This window comes from Topomyia yanbarensis, chromosome 2 (assembly GCF_030247195.1).
Source record: "Topomyia yanbarensis strain Yona2022 chromosome 2, ASM3024719v1, whole genome shotgun sequence".
In the NCBI taxonomy this organism is placed as follows: Eukaryota; Metazoa; Arthropoda; class Insecta; order Diptera; family Culicidae; genus Topomyia; species Topomyia yanbarensis.
This window is the reverse complement of record NC_080671.1, coordinates 387,314,147-387,333,384: the sequence shown is the minus strand read 5'-3', so window position 1 is coordinate 387,333,384 and position 19,238 is coordinate 387,314,147. Positions and strand designations below refer to the sequence as shown.

Below are 19,238 nucleotides of genomic sequence, written 5' to 3'. Positions count from 1 at the left end.
TCCGGGGAGCAAAAAATTGCCCCCAAAATGTACATAGCCATTAAGGACCACAGAAGAAGCCAACAAGTGCTGTGCTGGTAAATGAAATATGACGAGTCACTCTAATGCCCACGTTGTTCACAAACAATAACTGTAACTTTTGGTATAGGTGAGTTTTGCTTACAAAACTAGCAAGGCTATTATCTGTGACTAATAATTTTTCATTTGAGCGCTAATAGTTACAGGTACGATCCGTAGAACTGTGGTCATTGCAATCAGGGACAGTTTCTAGTTAAAACGGAACGTGAAATTCCTTGTCTTAAACTACTATTGAAAACTGTTAAAGCGTTTCAATTTAGGCTGTATTCGACTACTATTTTCTGACCAAACCCAGTAGCTTCTAGTACTGAGCCCAGCTATTTATATCAAAACAACTTTTTTATACTTTTATGATTCAACAGTTTTTAGAAAATGTTATTTTGGAACACAATATACTATAGAATGTATATGTGTCCTGTGTTTTTGTCATAGTTTGGAGTATTTGAAACTGAAGAAACGTAGCTCCAAGAATAAATTGCTGTTATGTTTTGAAATCCGTCTCACTATACAGGGTGTTTGGTTCATGGTTAAGAATCTCTCGGGGGGTGATACACTGCCATATTTGGAGAAAAAAATTGTTCTACACATACCATCTAATCTCAACCGTTACAGAGTTATTGAACTTTTAGTGTAAAAAACTTATTTGTCTTAAAATAGCTCTAACTTTAAAAGTATACTTTATATTTTAAATGTTTGAGTTCCATTCGAAAGGTGAGAAAATTTCGCATTGAGGCATGCCCTCTCATGTTTCAGCTAATGAGTTTAAGTAGCCTTTTCAAAGTAATTTATTGAAAATTAAACAATTTTATACGATTTTTCGTTCATTTCTTGAAAATCCTAATAGTTAACCTCATCATTTTAATAATTCAGATTGTTAGTCTTGATAAGCTGCTTAATTCGTTCTTTGACATGATACACTTACCTTTTCTTATTTTCATGATTTTGGGTTATTCTACTTGGATATTTTTATCTCATTTTCACTAGTACCAGCTCTAATTGAAAAATTATCGCACTTATTGTACTTTTTTTTTCTTTTTATTCGAAAGCCAGGAAAATTTCACAGTGAAAAATGTATTAATACCTTTCAGTTAAGTGAATTTAGTATTCTTTTAAAAGTAAATTAGTTTAAAGTTAGTGCTATTATTAGCATTTTCGTTATTTTTTTAAAATAGTAAATAATAAACATCACCATTATCATCATGGAAATAATGCATCTCAGCAAGTTCTACAGTTCTTTCTTTGACTCCATTCAATTATCTCTTTTGGTTTCGACGTAAAATCGTTTTTATCACATCGTTTCATATGCAAAAATAACGATTTCGAACCCACTACATTTGTGGAGAGCCCATGCTGTGTTAACTATCAAATAGCAGCAAAATGAAAAGAGATATAGACAAAGTGTCTAATAAAAAGTTATAGAGAACATTAAGGGGCATCAAATGAACAATAGTAACGATAAATTTTGTTGATTAATAATTAGAATAATTAAAAAACTTTTCAAAAACACAAATTTTGAGTTATTTCGTTAGTAAAAAAATCATTTAGTACACTTAACTAAAAGATATTTGTACATGCATTGATAGGACATTTTCTCAGCTTTCCAATGAAATCTTGTAAATAACGATATAAAGCATATTTTTTAGATTAGTGTCTTTTAAGCACTTGCAAGTCGGTTACAGGAAAAGTATAGTAATGAAATTACAAAGAAATGAGAAGAGATAGAAATATGACGTCCAAGAACAAATTATGAATCGTCCTAAAACCCAACTTTTGGATAATGGATATTGCTATAATCATACTTCATTATTTCGAGAAAATTAGCAAAAACCTCCTCAAAAACACTAACTTTTAACTACTTTACAGCTAAAAGGTAATTAAAACTAGTTACTTAAAAAATATGAGAACATCATTCAATAGGAAATTTTCTCACCTTTCGAATGGAACTGAAACATTTAAAATACAAAGTATACTTTTAAAGTTAGAGGTATTTTAAAACAAATAAGTTTTTTACACAAAAAGTTCAATAACTCTGTAACGGTTGAGATTTGATGGTATGTGTAGAACAATTTTTTCCTCCAAATATGGCAGTCTATCACCCCCCGAGAGATTCTTAACCATGAACCAAACACCCTGTATGTCTGAGTTAAATGGAAATAATAATAACAGTTATCGTAATAATGCGGCACCCATTTCGTTGTAAATATTTAAGTTTCAACCTCTTATCACAAGAGTACACAACGCCAAGAGATAAAAGCGTATCCTAAATATAAAAGCAGAGAAATAATCGCAAAATGACTCACCTTGGGTAATTCCCGGGGTCTCGGTCGCAGAATAATCCCATCATTTTCGATATAATCCGGCACATCCTTTCGGTCACTAAAGTTGAACACCATCGTGTTGGCTTCGATGGGCGGCGGTGGCGGCGCCTTAACTTTCTTCTTAATCGGTACCAGCAGTGGATTGTTGATGTTGTTGTTGTTGGTGGTGGCAGTGACGGGACTAGCAGCAGCAGCAGAAGTAGTTGTTGCTGCTGCAGCACCCGCTGCCACCGTCGGGGTGCCCCACTTGGCCATGAAAAAGTCACCACCGCTGCTGGGACCGGCAGTCGTCGTCGTCGCCGCCGCCGTGCCGACGCCTGCGCCGACTTCACTACCGGCAGCACTGCTGTTATTGTTGTTCGCTTTCGAAACTACTACCACATTTGCACCGGTAGCACTACTAGTTGCACTGATCGACTCTTCACTCGATTTCTCCAGATTGATTTGATTTTTTTCGATCTCGCGAGCGGTTAGATTCACCGTTTTCACGTCACTTGAAACACTGCTATTAGCACTCACTGCTGCTCCGACAGCAGCTACGGCGGCGGTTGGGGCGGCGGCGTTATCCGATTCGCCGTTTGCGTTACCGTTGCCGCCGACGTTGGCATTTATCACTACTTTGCTTCCGTTGCTATTAACACTAGTATTGGCATTGCTACTATTAAGATTATTAAGATTATGATTGGCTGTGACACTACTGCCGATGCTGTTAATGGTTGCCGCTGACTTATGGCCATTGGCAGCGAGACTTTCACGTGACAGTGGCACAGGCGGTTTCTGGGTGACAACGGCGGCTGACGGCACTGTTGGCACTGTGATGGGCGATGACGACGTCGAGGAAGAATTTGACGATAGATGATCATCTATATTCAGCCTCTTGCTGGCGATCAATTTCGCACCACCACCAGCTGCAGCTGTTGAGTTACTGCCGTTGCTGTTGCTGCTGCTGTTGCTGGTGGTGAGAGAGGGGAGATGCGATTTGTTCTGCGACTGGCCGTTGAATCGGAATTGCGTCGTAACGCCGGCTTTGGAAATGTTCTCCATCGTTGTACGGGAAACCTTCTTTATTTGGTCCGGTTCGTCGTCCAGTTCGAGGTCATCCGATTGGCTGTCGCTGCCGTGATCACTGTTTATCGAGTACTCACGTTGTAGATCCTCTGGATCGTCGGGGTCTTCCTCATCGCTTGTAGCGTACTGAAGAATGTTACGAGGCGGGACCTGTGGCGGTGCAACGGTCGGAACTGCTGAATCTGACGGTGTCGGCGAGCGGGTGCTGGTCGGGGTTGAGGTCGCGATATTCAGATTATTCAGTTTGCTCGTAAGTGCTTGAATCGATGGTGAGTCGACGAATGTGTGAGCAGTACTGGTTGTGCTATTTTGCATATTAGCCGAGACAGCTGTGGTAGAGAAGCGAGGACTCTCCGGTCGGTTTGTCGTCGTCGTCGTTGTCGTCGCACTGACTTTATTGTGTTGAGCAGTGTTAGGCGATAAGACGGGTGAGTCATACTTAAGACGGTAAGCCGTCACCGGTTCTACTCGCACTGATAGCGGTGTGGATGTATTGTTTGGATTTGAACCGGCCGAGGGAGGCGTCTGTACGGGCGAAGTAGCCGAGTTCTTTAGATTGTTTGTTGTTTCTAGATTGTAGCGGATTGCAGTAATGTCCAACTTCGGCAGGTTCGGTTTTTCCTTCAAACCGTTGGCAGTGTTGCTGGTGGTGGTGTTGCCATTCGACTTGGGACTAGTGTTTCGTGGTATAATATTTGGCTTTTTGGGACTAAGTGGAGGCTTAGGATGCGTGATTGGTGGTTTCTCTAGCGAAATGATAGATTTGTAACTGGCCACTTTGGCAGCAACTTCACCGGCAGCTCCGTTAGTCCTGGCAGTAGGTCGACCTCTTCGATTGGCGTTCGCCTCGAAGATTTTCATCGTCTGCCGTACCACATCTGGCGGGGGACGCTCGTCCGCATCGATAAACGAGGTCAACCGCTTCGGTTTCGGGTCACCTTTTTCTCGTCCGTTAATGATCTTTTCCTCGATCGTGACACAGTCCACTATTAATTCAGCCTTGTTCATCGCCGCCAGTTGACAGTTGTTGATGTTGTTACTGTTACCGTTGGCGGTGGTTGTCCCGTTGGTACAAATCTCATCCAGTATGATCACATTGCTGTCGTTGCTACTGTACAGGTTTTCCTTCTGTATATCACGCTCCCAGGCCTTGTGATCGTAGCGCACCAGCGCCTCAACTGATCGGGCCCGTTTCAACGAATCCGCACCACGCTGTTTGTTATAACGATTGTACTCGTTCTTCTTTTCCGTCTGTCGGCCACTTCGCGTATAACTGTTCTGCACGCTCTTCTGAAAAGTCGAAATATACTCGTCTGGAGTTTTGGCTTTCTGCTGCAGCTGCAGGTTCATCTGGTTTTGCTGCTGCTCCCGACCAAATTTTCCCTGCTGGTAATGTTTGTCATGTGATTGATCCTTTCCGTCAATCGATTGTTCCCGTTCACTTAAATCCTCACTTTCCTCGTCGAGCAAATTATTCAAACTGGTCGCTCGGCGCATGCTATTCAGTGAGGGCCTCTGCTTGTTAGCCGATTGCCTCAATGCAAGACTCAAATACCGGCAGCGTAACTTCGAAACAATTCCCGGTCCATATTTTAACTCTTCTGAAGTGTCCACGTCTACGGGGGCACCCGTTTCACCACCAATACCGGCTCCTACAAATCGATTCTTCTCATAAATAATCTCTTCAGCACTAGCTGCAACCATTTTGGTGCTACTGCTGCTGTTGGGGCTAACAGAAGAAGAAGCACTTGAAGTGTTTTTCTTTAATTTCCAACCGATCTCACTACTGCTATAACTGTTGGTTTCCCCCGGGGCTGGTCGCGTTAGCTCACAGTCAACACTACTAGCACTAGCACTAATACCACCGACCACGGCATACTTTCCCGATGGACCACTGTTTGCTGGAGCACCGCCACCTCCTTTGGGCGAACCACTCAACGCACTGCTGGGAAGATGGTTTGATCGACTGTTGGCACTACTGCTGGCGCTGGTGCTCTCCGTACCGTCATTGGAATGTGACTGAGTGTGCAACGGTTGTTTCTCTGCTGACGTTCCACCGACAAGCAGCACTTCGGTTGTTCCTCGAGTGGCGCTGCTAGGTGTGTTGGTGGTACCGCTGAATGACTTCACCAACACTTGTGGCTGTTCATTCACTGGTGACGAATGCGAATGACCTACGAACACCGGGGCACCGAACAACGTCGGCGAGGTGACGGCGGCTGTAGGTGAAGCAGGTGAATCACTATTATTACTACTGAGCTCTATGGAAGGAGTAGGGCTAGCAGGGGACTCGACTGTTGATGCTGGTGGTGTTGTACTTTCTGCAATTGACGGTGCCTCTACCGATGGATCTGTGCATGGTTTGTTTTTTTTGTGTGTGCGGTAATGTTGGGATGTGCGCAATTGGATTCGATGGTGCAATTCAGAAAAATAGAAACAGAGAACACTTAGTTAGTAACAATCACACAAGCTCCTACCCAATTACCCAACCCAACGAAACGATATATTGATAAAGAAACGGAACTGATAACAGCTACAACCCTGACGGCTGAGGTTGCCGCGGTTCACTTCTGTCACTGTAGCACCCCACACCTATATACATTTGTACAAGTCACTCAAAGGCAGGCAAAGTTCATTCAGTGACTCACATCAGTCAAACGATAAGAGAGGACCATGCTGTGAGGATCGGACATGATACTTGCATGTATAAAAAGGGCACGAAGAGAGCCGGTAATAAAAAGAAAAAAAATAATGGCATTTCCAGTCGTGCGAGAGCGAGAGATGGAAAATTAAATGTACACAGAGAGTAATTGAAGCCAGAAACGAAAATATGCGGTAGAGTCATTCGATAAAGCGATCGCTCTTGAAATCACTTTCCGTGAGTTGATTTTGAGGAATTTGGGAGAGGGTACTATTACTCGCGTTACTGGATCGCGGTTGGGGATACCGTCTTCCATGTGCGCGCGGTTTGCGCGCGCGCTCTCCGTCTCATGATAGATCTCTCGTGCACAGCAGTGCTACCAGAATTGCTTAAGAGCCAGTTTTTCAAAAGTGGGCTCCCGTTTGTTCGAGAGTTCGTATTGATGTGCTCCAATATCGATGAAAATTTTAGCCTTCATGGAATAGACTTTGTCCAAAAATAAGTTTAATACTTTAAGGGGATGTGGGGTAAAATTGGCATCGAAAAATGGACCAAAGAAATACATCCAAATTTCAAAATCTCTCTAACTCTGGATTAACTTGATAAAATTTAATTCTGTTTAGTGTTTCTGAAAGGGCTTTGAAAGGGGTTGAAAAAAGAATGTACTTTTTTCTGTCGAAGCAGGAATATAATATTATACCCCAGTTCATTCCAAATATGCTTTTAAGCGGACGACGACCAGTGAGACAAATTAGTAAAAGTGTAGCCGAATGATGAGAAGTAGATTAAATTTTATTTAGTTTTGTTCAGAGATCTCTCAGTAATATTATTCTCACTCTACATACAATCAGCATACCACAGAGTTCATCCACTAGATGTACCATAATATTACATGTAACAATTCTTTTACTATCCAATAAAAATGATACAGTAAATTAACATTGAATATCAATACACGCCGAATTTACACTGAAATTGGCTGAAAACGTTAATTTGTTTTATTGTTTTTGTAATGTATCATAACATTAGACTTTATTGTAAATTATGGTCAAATTACTGTACCATCACAGTGAAAATAATGGATTTATTACTGCACATTTCTAGGCAGCATTATGGTAACAAATAGCAATCCTATGACGATAAACCTTGATCAGTCAATACAGAGGTTAGTGCTAGGTGACTGACCTAGGGATGGTATTTATAATGTAATTAGGGGCGAATTTTGTGTCAAAAGGTCAAGTTGCATGTAGTACTACGGCTTTGCATTTATTAAGACACTATTAACTACGATTAAAAGCTTACTTTTAAGGATACAACGAAGGAATCCAAGCAAAATGCAACAAATATAATATATTATATAAAATGTTTATTTCATTATTATTTTTATTTTGTAGCGTTTGGTGGGGCAATGAGAGCGCAGATGATAGGAGGGGTAATGGAGAGCCAATGATAGGAAGGGGTAATGGCTGTATGGTCCATACAGACCACAAAAACGCCATGGTAGAGGATCAGGGTATGGGTTGGGGTAGGGTTAAGAAATTGATATATGCTTGACGAATAATTGCGCTGCAGAATGTGATGAACAGGTGAATTGAACAGCACTGCTGTTGGCTGTTCCGATACAAAATAATATATTTCTCCGTAACATTGATATCAAATGTTTGTATTTTATGATTATGTGATTTATTGAATTTATGAATTTATAAGTGCTGAAAAGTTCACTTTAGCACGTGGTGTTATGAAGTTTGCGAGATCGTGTGCGTGGGTGATTGCGAAGGGCTCAAGCGTTTGTATGCTTACGTGTTTGTAGCGTGTTCTAGGACGTATGTGACATGGCGTGTGTAAATTTGATTTGGTAACCGTGGATCGTGAATAGGATACTTCATTTTCAGTGCGTGGTTTAGATTCTAGTGGGGGGGGGGTGACTTCCCCCATATCACTAGAGTTCCCGGTTATGTCGCCATGGAACGTGTTGTATAGTGGATATTAGCGTTATTTTTGATTGGTTCTAGGAACGAGTTGTAGAGATTATGATCGCTCGAAAACGGACATTTGTAGGCTCAAGTTTGAGACCGCTTTTGTAAATTTATAAGTGCTAGACAATTCAATATAGCACCGTGTTTGGGAGATCGCGAGCGTGAGTATGCTTGGATGATCGCTAAGGGCTGCCAAAGATCGTCTGGTATATTATAATCTTCGGGAGTCTTGGCATGAGATACTACAAGTTGAAGAAAACCCCAAACCAGGGCTCATCGTCAAGCCCAGGACACCTCTATGGAAAACTTGGCCCTAAACTCACTTTGTACATTATTTCGACTATAGCTAAGTACGAAATAAAGGTCGCCAAGTTAAGTACTAAATTTAATCATATTGTAGTTTTACTAAAATGAAAATAGTCGTACTCAATGTTTCTATGTGATATAATTACTGTAGTACTGCTTTAGTGCAAAAGCCTCCGGACCACGTTAAGATCCAGTATCATGCCGAGGGATATAAAATGTTTATACCCGCTCATAAACAGGAAGTCTAGGCTCTGCCTAAAGAAGAAACTATTCATTTATAAACATAGATTTAGGCCGGCAATTTTATTTGCAGTGCCTTTTGGGCAGGTTGCTGTGCTACGCTTGAAAGGGTTCAGAACAAAACTCTGAAAATGATATTGAAGTGTCCTTTCTGGTTTAGCACAGACTCGCAAACATTAGAAATTATAACGAACAGTATTATAAGCAATTTTCGACAAAAATCGTTGCAATCATCAATTGTAACTTATAGTTCCTTATTCACATGACAAGTAGGCTTAAAACTTCGTACTGCAATTGCGAAAGCATATTATATTTTAATCATAATTAACCAGGGACCACATCGTTTGGCATAAGTTTGTTAAGTAGAAGTTCATTTGGCATACGTTCGTTTGGCATAATGTTCATTTGCCATAATGGTCGTTTGGCATAATTTGAAATATATTAAATTCTCTATTATATTATGCGTTGAATCTAAAAGTTTCTTAAAGCGGCAGTCCTTGAAACGGACTTTACACAATCTTCTTGAAAATCAATCTGTTAGGGGCATTGTCACTGGTTGATTTTAGTGAAGATTTGGCCAACGATGTGCGAAAAAAACTGCTTTTTTCGTTTTCAAAGATGACGCTTTTCGTGGCTTACTCAGTAAAACCTTAACAGTCGGAAACGGAACGCAAAACTCGACATTTTTAACCGATTTAGGTACTGTTTTGGATTCTACCACCTGCACACTCTTAGGAGTCCGACTGTGGAAAACTGTGCTGTCTTCAACTAAGTTGTTTGTAATAGTATTCTCGAAATAGAGTTGAGCCGGAGACTCCCGTATTTGGGGGCGATCTCCGGGCCTCCGGGTTTTACGTTAATTGCTTTGGGTTAGGCGATGAAGATTAATTTAGTTTTTATACATTTACTCTGGGAATGTTTCGTACAATAACACATCCTCCATTGGTTCATTTTGTTTGAGATTCTGTTGAATGTAGTTAGTTTCTTTCATAACTTCTCTAGTTAGTTGTGGACGAGAGCAATGCTTGTTCGGCTTACCATCCACAGCGAGAGTGGCTGTTGTTGGATTCTTGACAGCTAATCGGGGGTGCACAATTCAAAACTTAACTAAACCGACAGATCCGTTCACGAATAGCCATAGTTTAAATGTGAACGACACAGTGCGGTTTTGAGTATTATGCTTTGGTAAAATATTTCTTAAATTGTTACACCGAAAGAAAGGGTGCATGTCTCTTTTTACGCATTAGGTAATAGAAACAACAAAGTGTTCCAAAATCTTATGTAGCAATCGCTTTGACTGTCTTTTTCCAGTACATGGTCGTGTTTCTCACGAAGTACTTCCCAAGGTTAAAATCAAATCTCCGGGTCAAAGTGTCTAGAGGTGGCAATCCTATAAACATAATTCCTTCGTAAAAAATACTGATCTGAATTGCACCCTAGAGACGTCCGAATAATCGTTACATTGTAAAAGGATGAAAAAACGTAGTCTTTTGCAAATCGTCGCCAAGCGCTAGCATGGAAATGAATGTTTATGTTTATGGCTCAAAAATGTAGCTGTGGTTCCAACCTTTAATCGATAAGTTCTTTCACATTTACCTATCCAAAAGGCGATTTGCTTGGGTTGGGTCGATACCCCCGGGGTTCCCCTTTTCAATTCATTCACGTTATTAATTTGCTTCATTTTATTCATTTCATTCATTTTGTTTGTATTATTCATTTTGCTCATTTCGTTTATTTTTTTGTGATATTTATTTTATTCAATTTAACCATTTCATTCATTTTTAATTCATTTTATTTATATTGTTCATTTTATTAATTTAATTAATTTTATTAATTTTGCTATTTTCATAAATATTCTTAATTTTCGAAATTTTATTCATTTAATTAATTCAAGTTTAATTCAAGTAATTCAATTAATATAATTAATTTTTAATTCTTTTAACTGATTTAATTAATACAATTCATTTAATTGATTTAATTAATTTACTGCATTTTACGCATTTTATTTATTCCTTTAATTTCCTTCGCTTTGCTATTTTTTCAGTTTGCACATATTATTCAGTTTTTTCATTTTATTAATATGATTAATTCTGTTCAATCATTTCATTGAAATTGAAATGAACCCATGTTGTTAATTTGACTCAATTGAATTCATTCTATGATTTGGGTAATTAAAACATATGCTGTTTTTGATTTTTTTCCGATGCAGCTGACGGAAAATAACAAAAAAAATTTTAATTGAATTATCACGGCCACACCTTCTATTAACTACCTTGATCCCTATCCTTTTGCCGGGGTAATTGTCAACAATGTAAACCCACATGGCTTAATTCACTGTCAAGGAAGATCGATAGTGTCAAACGAGAAAATGTTTACATTTTTTATAAATCCAATTAAAAATCATTCTACAGTTTTAGCAATGGAACATACATATTGTTATATTTAAAAAGATGAGTTCTATCGGTTTATGAAATAAAAGGATGATTATATATATATTCATTTAATGACCCAATTTGGTTCCTTTATTTAGAACATTTCTTGTTTTTCGTTAAATAAGCTGAACTAAATTGGGTTTAAATTAATAATTCTAGTCATTTTATGAATTTGATTACTTTTTTATTCTTAGCGATATTAATTTTTAAATTAATTTCATTCGTTTATTGATTTTCTAAAATTTATTCAGTTATTTTTCAAGATTTTATTCATGCAGGAATAAAAAGTAAAAACTGTGTTCATCACACCTCTAGTTGAGTGCCTGCTTCGCATGAGTTCTGCACACTAATTAATAATCCAACAGTGATATATGTAAGAAATATCTCATCTTACTGCTTGGCGGATTAAGTCGGCGTTTAAAGCATAAATCATACTCCTTTTTCCCTTCAGTACAGATTTATTCTGGATAAACATTTTGAGCTTAGCAACTGTCTAATGCATATTTATTGTAGAAACCTACCGCAATTCATTTCCGATACTCAAATGCGAAGCCTATATTATTCATTATTTGCAGAGGAACATGGGGAGACTTGACCAGATTTTCAGTTGAACCTATGTAAATCTCTAAAAAAGTTTTCCATCCTTCAAAAATCATTGAAATGAAATGTGCAGCAGTATTGCGCGTATTTATGAGCTTATTTGCAGAATTTTTAGATTAATTTTTCTGAAGTTATAAAAGTTATTGACCAAGAGCACGGTGTGTTTGGTAGAACAACGTTATGCAAAAAAATCGGCATCTCCAAAACTTCAGTATGTGAAAGAATGGACTTTCCCTTTTATTTTGTAACCAATTTCACAATAATCCGTCGGGGGTTCTAGAGGAACTTTTTTTTAGTTTTTTTTCTCGCGAAAACAGGTTTTATATTGGAACTAGTTCACATATCTGCCCCTAGACATTCGAACAACACTAAAAGTGAGAATCTGATAGATAATTTAATTGTCTACAACTTTGTTAACCCTTGCATGCCCAACTTTTTTATTGTGCATACAGGTGTTCAAAACTATTTTTCCTGGAAAATGGTGGGTTCAAGAAACACGAAAAATCTTTTTCCATACAAATAGTTGCTTCCATTGCAGTGCTAGAAGCTGCGCTAGTTTTACCTTTCAATGCTTAATACAATTTTCCTAGCATATTTACAATAGTCCAATTACGTGGAAAACGTAGTCGAAGACAGTCTAAATTGATAGGTTTTATCAGTTTTCAATAATATTGCAAAATAACGAAGATATATCAAAATTTCATTTTACGTCGTCAACGTAAACTGTCCCTTAGACCTCTCCACATTTTGAAAAAGTTTTGAAATATACATGGGTCAGCTCAAATTTTTGTTCTAGGTGTGAATTTAAGAACTTTCGCCAAAAATGGCTTAATTTGGACATGATTTAGAGGTGTCTCCAATCAAAAATCGTGTTTTTGCTATGTTCTCATAGGAAGTTCTCTTACACTTTGATTTGATAGGTCCTACATGCCCACATATCATCAAAGGTTGTTCCTTACACATATCTTAACATGTTTTAACAGGTGAACCTAGCTCTAATCGCAATAGAAAATTTGTTAACTGTGTTTTTATATAGAAAAGAATACCAAAACCAAGAAAAAATACTACTAATTTTCCTTGGTTCTGATATAATTTTCTAGATGAAAATCCAGTTAACAAATTTTCTATTGCGATTAGAGCTATGTTCACCTGTTAAAACATGTTAAGATATGTGTAAGGAACAACCTTTGATGATATGTGGGCATGTAGGGCCTATCAAATCAGAGTGTAAGAGAACTTTCTATGGGAACATAGCAAAAACACGATTTTTGATTGGAGACACCTCTAAATCATGTCCAAATTAAGCCATTTTTGGCGAAAGTTCTTAAATTCACACCTAGAACAAAAATTTGAGCTGACCCATGTATATTTCAAAACTTTTTCAAAATGTGGAGAAGTGTCCCTGGCAGCACTGCTCCAACGAAATCCAATCAGACTAATTGTAATAACTTTAGTTTTAGGGTTTATACTTGTAACTGTTGGTGGTCAAATGAAAGGTAATAGTCACATATATTAGCTTTACTTGTTTATGGGAGCGATTCTTGCCTAAACCAAAAGTTATAGCTGCTTAAAAACGTTGTTGTCCACAAACAACATGGGCATAAATGGGTTAACAACTGTAAATCGATCTTAAATCTGAAAAGCTGTTTAAGATTTTGACCAAGGAGTATTTATTCTCTAAGCACCTTGATTTTGACTAAGTTATGTCTAAGTTAGTTTAATAGGAGGTCTAGTGGTTTGTAAATCAATTTCCGCGCATTTATTTTATTTGCCCAATAGTTGTGTTTAGATGAACAGTGCATTTAGAGGTATTTGAGTGCTTGAAAAGTCTCACTTTATAGCTGAAAAGTATAATTCCAAATTCCACCTCGTACAGAGCCCCATTGATGTCTTTGAAATAAGGGGATAGATAAGTGCGGACCAAACTTATACTTATTAATACTCTTTTCCAAGATGTTGGGTGATTTTGCATGCAGAAATAGCTTTTTCAATAACATATCCTTCACTCATTTTTCGTTTCTTCGCTTGATCTCGGGGATAACTAATGTATTCTTGAATGAATCCCGCATCGCCCCTTCTCTTGTCAATCAAATTTGACTTAAATTCGAACATTTGAAATATTTGACGGGATTCATTGTAACTTCTTCGTCCACAATTTCAATTGACCAACTCAAAATTAGGATATTTGAAAGAGACAAATAACTATTTCTTCTTTTGGTTCAAGGTGGCAAACTTTCTCGATAAATTCGAGGGAACTTCCATTCATCAGAGTTCACTGTTTAGCTGCTTACTTACATTCATATAAGATTCAGTTCTTGGACGGAACTCATGTCGCATAGGGTAATTTGGGGAAAGATGCCGCACGTTTCTAAAAATTGATCCTGCATCAAAGTAAACCATTCAATATTTGATGAAATCATTTTTATCAATTGCAACAAGTTTCTAAAATACTGTGAAATGGTTTTGTCATGAAAAAAAAATCATCAAATTTCAATGAGATTTTTTTACAAAAAAGGTCATTGCCGGAGAGATGCCGCACCAGGGTCACAAACTGAAAAATAATGAACAAAAGTATTTTTAGCTATCGTTGACGTCTTTGTGATTAGGGGTCTTCAGCTGAGTTTCATGATGTTTGATTACACATATAAATTGGCTAGCACCATCATTTTTCTTAAGGGGGTAATACTATTTTCAAAAACATTTTTTTATTAAACATTTTAAAAATATTTTTCTTTTGCAACCTTGTGTAACGGTTAAGTTAGAGTAACTTTATTAAGGGTACTATTTATCTATATGTTTGTACGAGCGATATATGTTTTGGTAAGGGTTTCTTACAAGCAGTTTTTGGTTGTTTCTCCCAACAATGAATTTATATAACTTAAGCTTGTTCTTGAAAAATACATTTTGAAAAAGCATCAATTCGTTGAAATTTTCATTTTTATGCCAAGATCACTACAAATCAATGCGTTCACTAAAATTAGTGCCTGAAACTTAAAAAACCGAAGTAACTTATACTTAGATACATATCGCCCGTTTATATGTTGATAAATAGACTTATATTTCTATATGTCACTGTGTTAGGTCCGTTAGTTTGTGGATACCCGAGCAAATTTTCATGGGTTCAGACACCATACAACACCTTAAAAAAAACCATGTATATGGTCCGTTCCAAGTTTCACAACCACCAAAACACCATCAAATGATCTCAAGAAACCATAAATACATCAAAATATGCACTATGCTATATTTCACCCTAAGGAGGAAAATTTGGTAAAAACCAAAATTTCTCACTAGGGTGAAAATTTGTTGGTAAAAACCAGTCTTTGTACAGGAGGGCACAAATCCTTATTTCATACTATGTTGCGTTTCGGCTTCGCCTCATCAGAAACCGACACTAACACATTGTCGGAATAGATTAGCGCCGGCTTGACGCAAATCCCTTAAAACTAAAACACACTATGTGTTTCAATCAAACGACTGATCAAACGTGATGTCCCGTTCGAGCAGAAGTTCTGTTTATGCCGATGAGACACAAGTGAAGCCGAAACTTGTCTTGGCTTAGCAGGCCTATGCGAAAGCACTATGCTATATTTCACCCTAAGGAGGAAAATTTGGTAAAAACCAAAATTTCTCACTAGGGTGAAAATTTGTTGGTAAAAACCAGTCTTTGTACAGGAGGGCACAAATCCTTATTTCATACTATGTTGCGTTTCGGCTTCGCCTCATCAGAAACCGACACTAACACATTGTCGGAATAGATTAGCGCCGGCTTGACGCAAATCCCTTAAAACTAAAACACACTATGTGTTTCAATCAAACGACTGATCAAACGTGATGTCCCGTTCGAGCAGAAGTTCTGTTTATGCCGATGAGACACAAGTGAAGCCGAAACTTGTCTTGGCTTAGCAGGCCTATGCGAAAGCACTATGCTATATTTCACCCTAAGGAGGAAAATTTGGTAAAAACCAAAATTTCTCACTAGGGTGAAAATTTGTTGGTAAAAACCAGTCTTTGTACCGGAGGGCACAAATCCTTATTTCATACTATGTTGCGTTTCGGCTTCGCCTCATCAGAAACCGACACTAACACATTGTCGGAATAGATTAGCGCCGGCTTGACGCAAATCCCTTAAAACTAAAACACACTATGTGTTTCAATCAAACGACTGATCAAACGTGATGTCCCGTTCGAGCAGAAGTTCTGTTTATGCCGATGAGACACAAGTGAAGCCGAAACTTGTCTTGGCTTAGCAGGCCTATGCGAAAGCACTTTTTCCTCCTTAGGGTGAAATATAGCATAGGGCTTTCGCATAGGCCTGCTAAGCCAAGACAAGTTTCGGCTTCACTTGTGTCTCATCGGCATAAACAGAACTTCTGCTCGAACGGGACATCACGTTTGATCAGTCGTTTGATTGAAACACATAGTGTGTTTTAGTTTTAAGGGATTTGCGTCAAGCCGGCGCTAATCTATTCCGACAATGTGTTAGTGTCGGTTTCTGATGAGGCGAAGCCGAAACGCAACATAGTATGAAATAAGGATTTGTGCCCTCCTGTACAAAGACTGGTTTTTACCAACAAATTTTCACCCTAGTGAGAAATTTTGGTTTTTACCAAATTTTCCTCCTTAGGGTGAAATATAGCATAGTGCTTTCGCATAGGCCTGCTAAGCCAAGACAAGTTTCGGCTTCACTTGTGTCTCATCGGCATAAACAGAACTTCTGCTCGAACGGGACATCACGTTTGATCAGTCGTTTGATTGAAACACATAGTGTGTTTTAGTTTTAAGGGATTTGCGTCAAGCCGGCGCTAATCTATTCCGACAATGTGTTAGTGTCGGTTTCTGATGAGGCGAAGCCGAAACGCAACATAGTATGAAATAAGGATTTGTGCCCTCCTGTACAAAGACTGGTTTTTACCAACAAATTTTCACCCTAGTGAGAAATTTTGGTTTTTACCAAATTTTCCTCCTTAGGGTGGAATATAGCATAGTGCTTTCGCATAGGCCTGCTAAGCCAAGACAAGTTTCGGCTTCACTTGTGTCTCATCGGCATAAACAGAACTTCTGCTCGAACGGGACATCACGTTTGATCAGTCGTTTGATTGAAACACATAGTGTGTTTTAGTTTTAAGGGATTTGCGTCAAGCCGGCGCTAATCTATTCCGACAATGTGTTAGTGTCGGTTTCTGATGAGGCGAAGCCGAAACGCAACATAGTATAGGATCAAAATATGGTTTTTATATGAGATTTACCGGACCATGGTGATGGTGTTTTCATGGGTTGACCCCATTTAAAACACTATCAAAACACCATGCAGTGTGGGGTAAAATTGGACCATGACCATGGGGGTATTATGGGCTTTTCGTTTGCTCGGGTATGCCTTATTAATAGTCGATATCCGACTCAAATGATTATTTAATGACATTCCTAGGTGAAAAAAATTCATTTTGGCTACGTATCCTTCGCCATCGAGTCGGCATTTCACCCGCAATTTTGATGCGGCATCTCTCCCAATTGTGTGGGAGAGATGTCGTACGACGACATTTTCCTCTAAAATTATGGATAGCCGTGCTCATGATCTAAAATAATCTTCTAAAAGGTCCCAGCTATTCAATCGATACTTGGTTCTCAAAAAAAAAATCGAACAATATAAAAAAAAACTAAATTTTAAAGTGGTACCGAAAATTTTTTGACACTACGTGATGTAACTGGACGCACACAAACGTTAATAAAATTGTCGTGAGTTAATAATTAGGATTATTTTACATCTCCAGTGTTGTAATTCTTCGAAAGACAAACTCACAATATCATATTACCGTATAAAAGTCACCCTATATTCGAGATATAGAAAGTGCGGCATCTCACCCGACGCGGCATCTCTCCCAAAATTACCCTAATTTAGGTTATGGTCGTTTAAGCAAACTATTATTAATTCCTTCAAGAAGTAATGTTAGGACGAACCGTTTTCAGTCGAACGCAAACCCCAACAGTACACTAAATCTATTTTCTTTTATTTTGTAGGTTTAATCGTTAGCATGTAACGATTAATTCAAAATTAAAGTATATTGTGGCAATTGGATTTTCTGCCATTTCCTATAGATTATGTGAGAAATCCTCACTAAATAGACTTTTCTTACTGAGCGAAGATGGCCAGTGAAGTTTTCTTTATCGTTTGCTATTGTGATCCATTTTGGACGAGTAAAGATTTCGGAATTATTTCTTAAAGTTAATTATAACAGTTGATTTTTTGACGACTTTATCCTAGATTATGTGAAATGTATTCCTTTTGAAAACAAAACATGATTTGAGTACAAGAAAAAGCTTGCAGCTATATATATATATATCCTCAGATGCATGAAAATCTTCGAATATACCTCAAAAAAATAATCTTGAAACCAAAACTCAAAGATTTTTGTTCACTGTTCTTATATTACGTTAATTTAAAAAAAAAATATTGCTATGGTGTCAAAAGTTACATTGAGTTTGCTGAAATAGATTCAAATAGGTCATGACAAATGAATTTTATACGAAGAAGCTGATAGAGAATCTGGAATTATAATTTTCGGCCAAAATATGAGATATCTCAAGCCCTTAAACGACTCCGAATGCACTACTAAACTAAACAACTAAACACAACTGTTTGGCAAATAAAATAAGTGCGTGGAAATTGACTTAGAAACCCTGTGAAACTAACTTAGACATAACTTCAGATCGATTTTCAGTTGTTAACAAAGTTGTAGACAATTAAATTATCAATCAGATTCTCAATTTTAATGTTAATGTTAATGTTAAGCACCATCTAGGGGCAGAAATGTGAACTAGTTCCAATATAAAACCTTTTTTCGCGAAAAAATCTTCGCTCTGGACCCCCCGACGGGTTATTTTGAAATTGGTTGCAAATTAAAGGGGATAGTCCATTCTTTCAAATTCTGAAGCTCCAGAGATGCTGATTTTTTTGGCATAAAGTTGTTGGAAAAAGAACAGAACTAAAACAGAACTAAAAATAATGGCATGAACCATGCTGGAATCCTTTTTTCTACATTGTCGAGATTCTTAGGTACCAATAAAAATGCTAACTTTGAATGTTCACACGTCACGAAATTAGCCATATAACTGCTAACTTTGTTTACTATTACTATAAAGATATAGCCTGGCGTCAAGGTGGGATCCCTTTTTTGACGTCATTAACATTAACAGTATGTACCACAGAATAGCAAATATTAGAATTTTTTATATTTTTTCTGTTTATTTCTACATGTTCAAGTCGCCCATAAAATCTTGGTCACGTCTCTCCAACAAAAGTAAACTGGAATTATTTAGAATGAAGTGAAGACATTTTTTCATTCAAAAAATGATTTGTTTTCTCGCAATATCGCAAAATCCGTTACATACAAAATTTGGTTGACCGCATTTTCGATTTCAGAAAGCCTTTTTACTATGTAAATCATAGAAAAAAAATCGGGATACAATTTACTGTAAAGTAGTGTAGCATAAAATTGAATATTTTTTGTTTTTTGTTATGATCTTTCACAAATTTTGCCCTGTATCAATTCAAATCAACGCATTAAATATGCTAACGTCA

At 37.7% G+C, this 19,238-nt stretch overlaps 1 protein-coding gene across 10 annotated transcripts in view; it reads right to left on the bottom strand.

The window, feature by feature from the left end:
* Nucleotides 1-19,238, bottom strand: part of LOC131684722 (mucin-5AC) — a 768,934-nt gene that overhangs the window by 192,443 nt on the left and 557,253 nt on the right. For 2 of the 10 annotated variants that reach the window (XM_058967836.1, XM_058967837.1), the window contains exon 3: nt 2,379-5,815. The exons of 7 other annotated variants lie outside the window; for them this stretch is intronic. In XM_058967836.1, the coding sequence (XP_058823819.1) occupies nt 2,379-5,815 (3,437 nt within the window). The remainder of the gene's footprint in view (nt 1-2,378; nt 5,816-19,238) is intronic. One more of the 10 variants, XM_058967839.1, reaches the window with a different exon arrangement.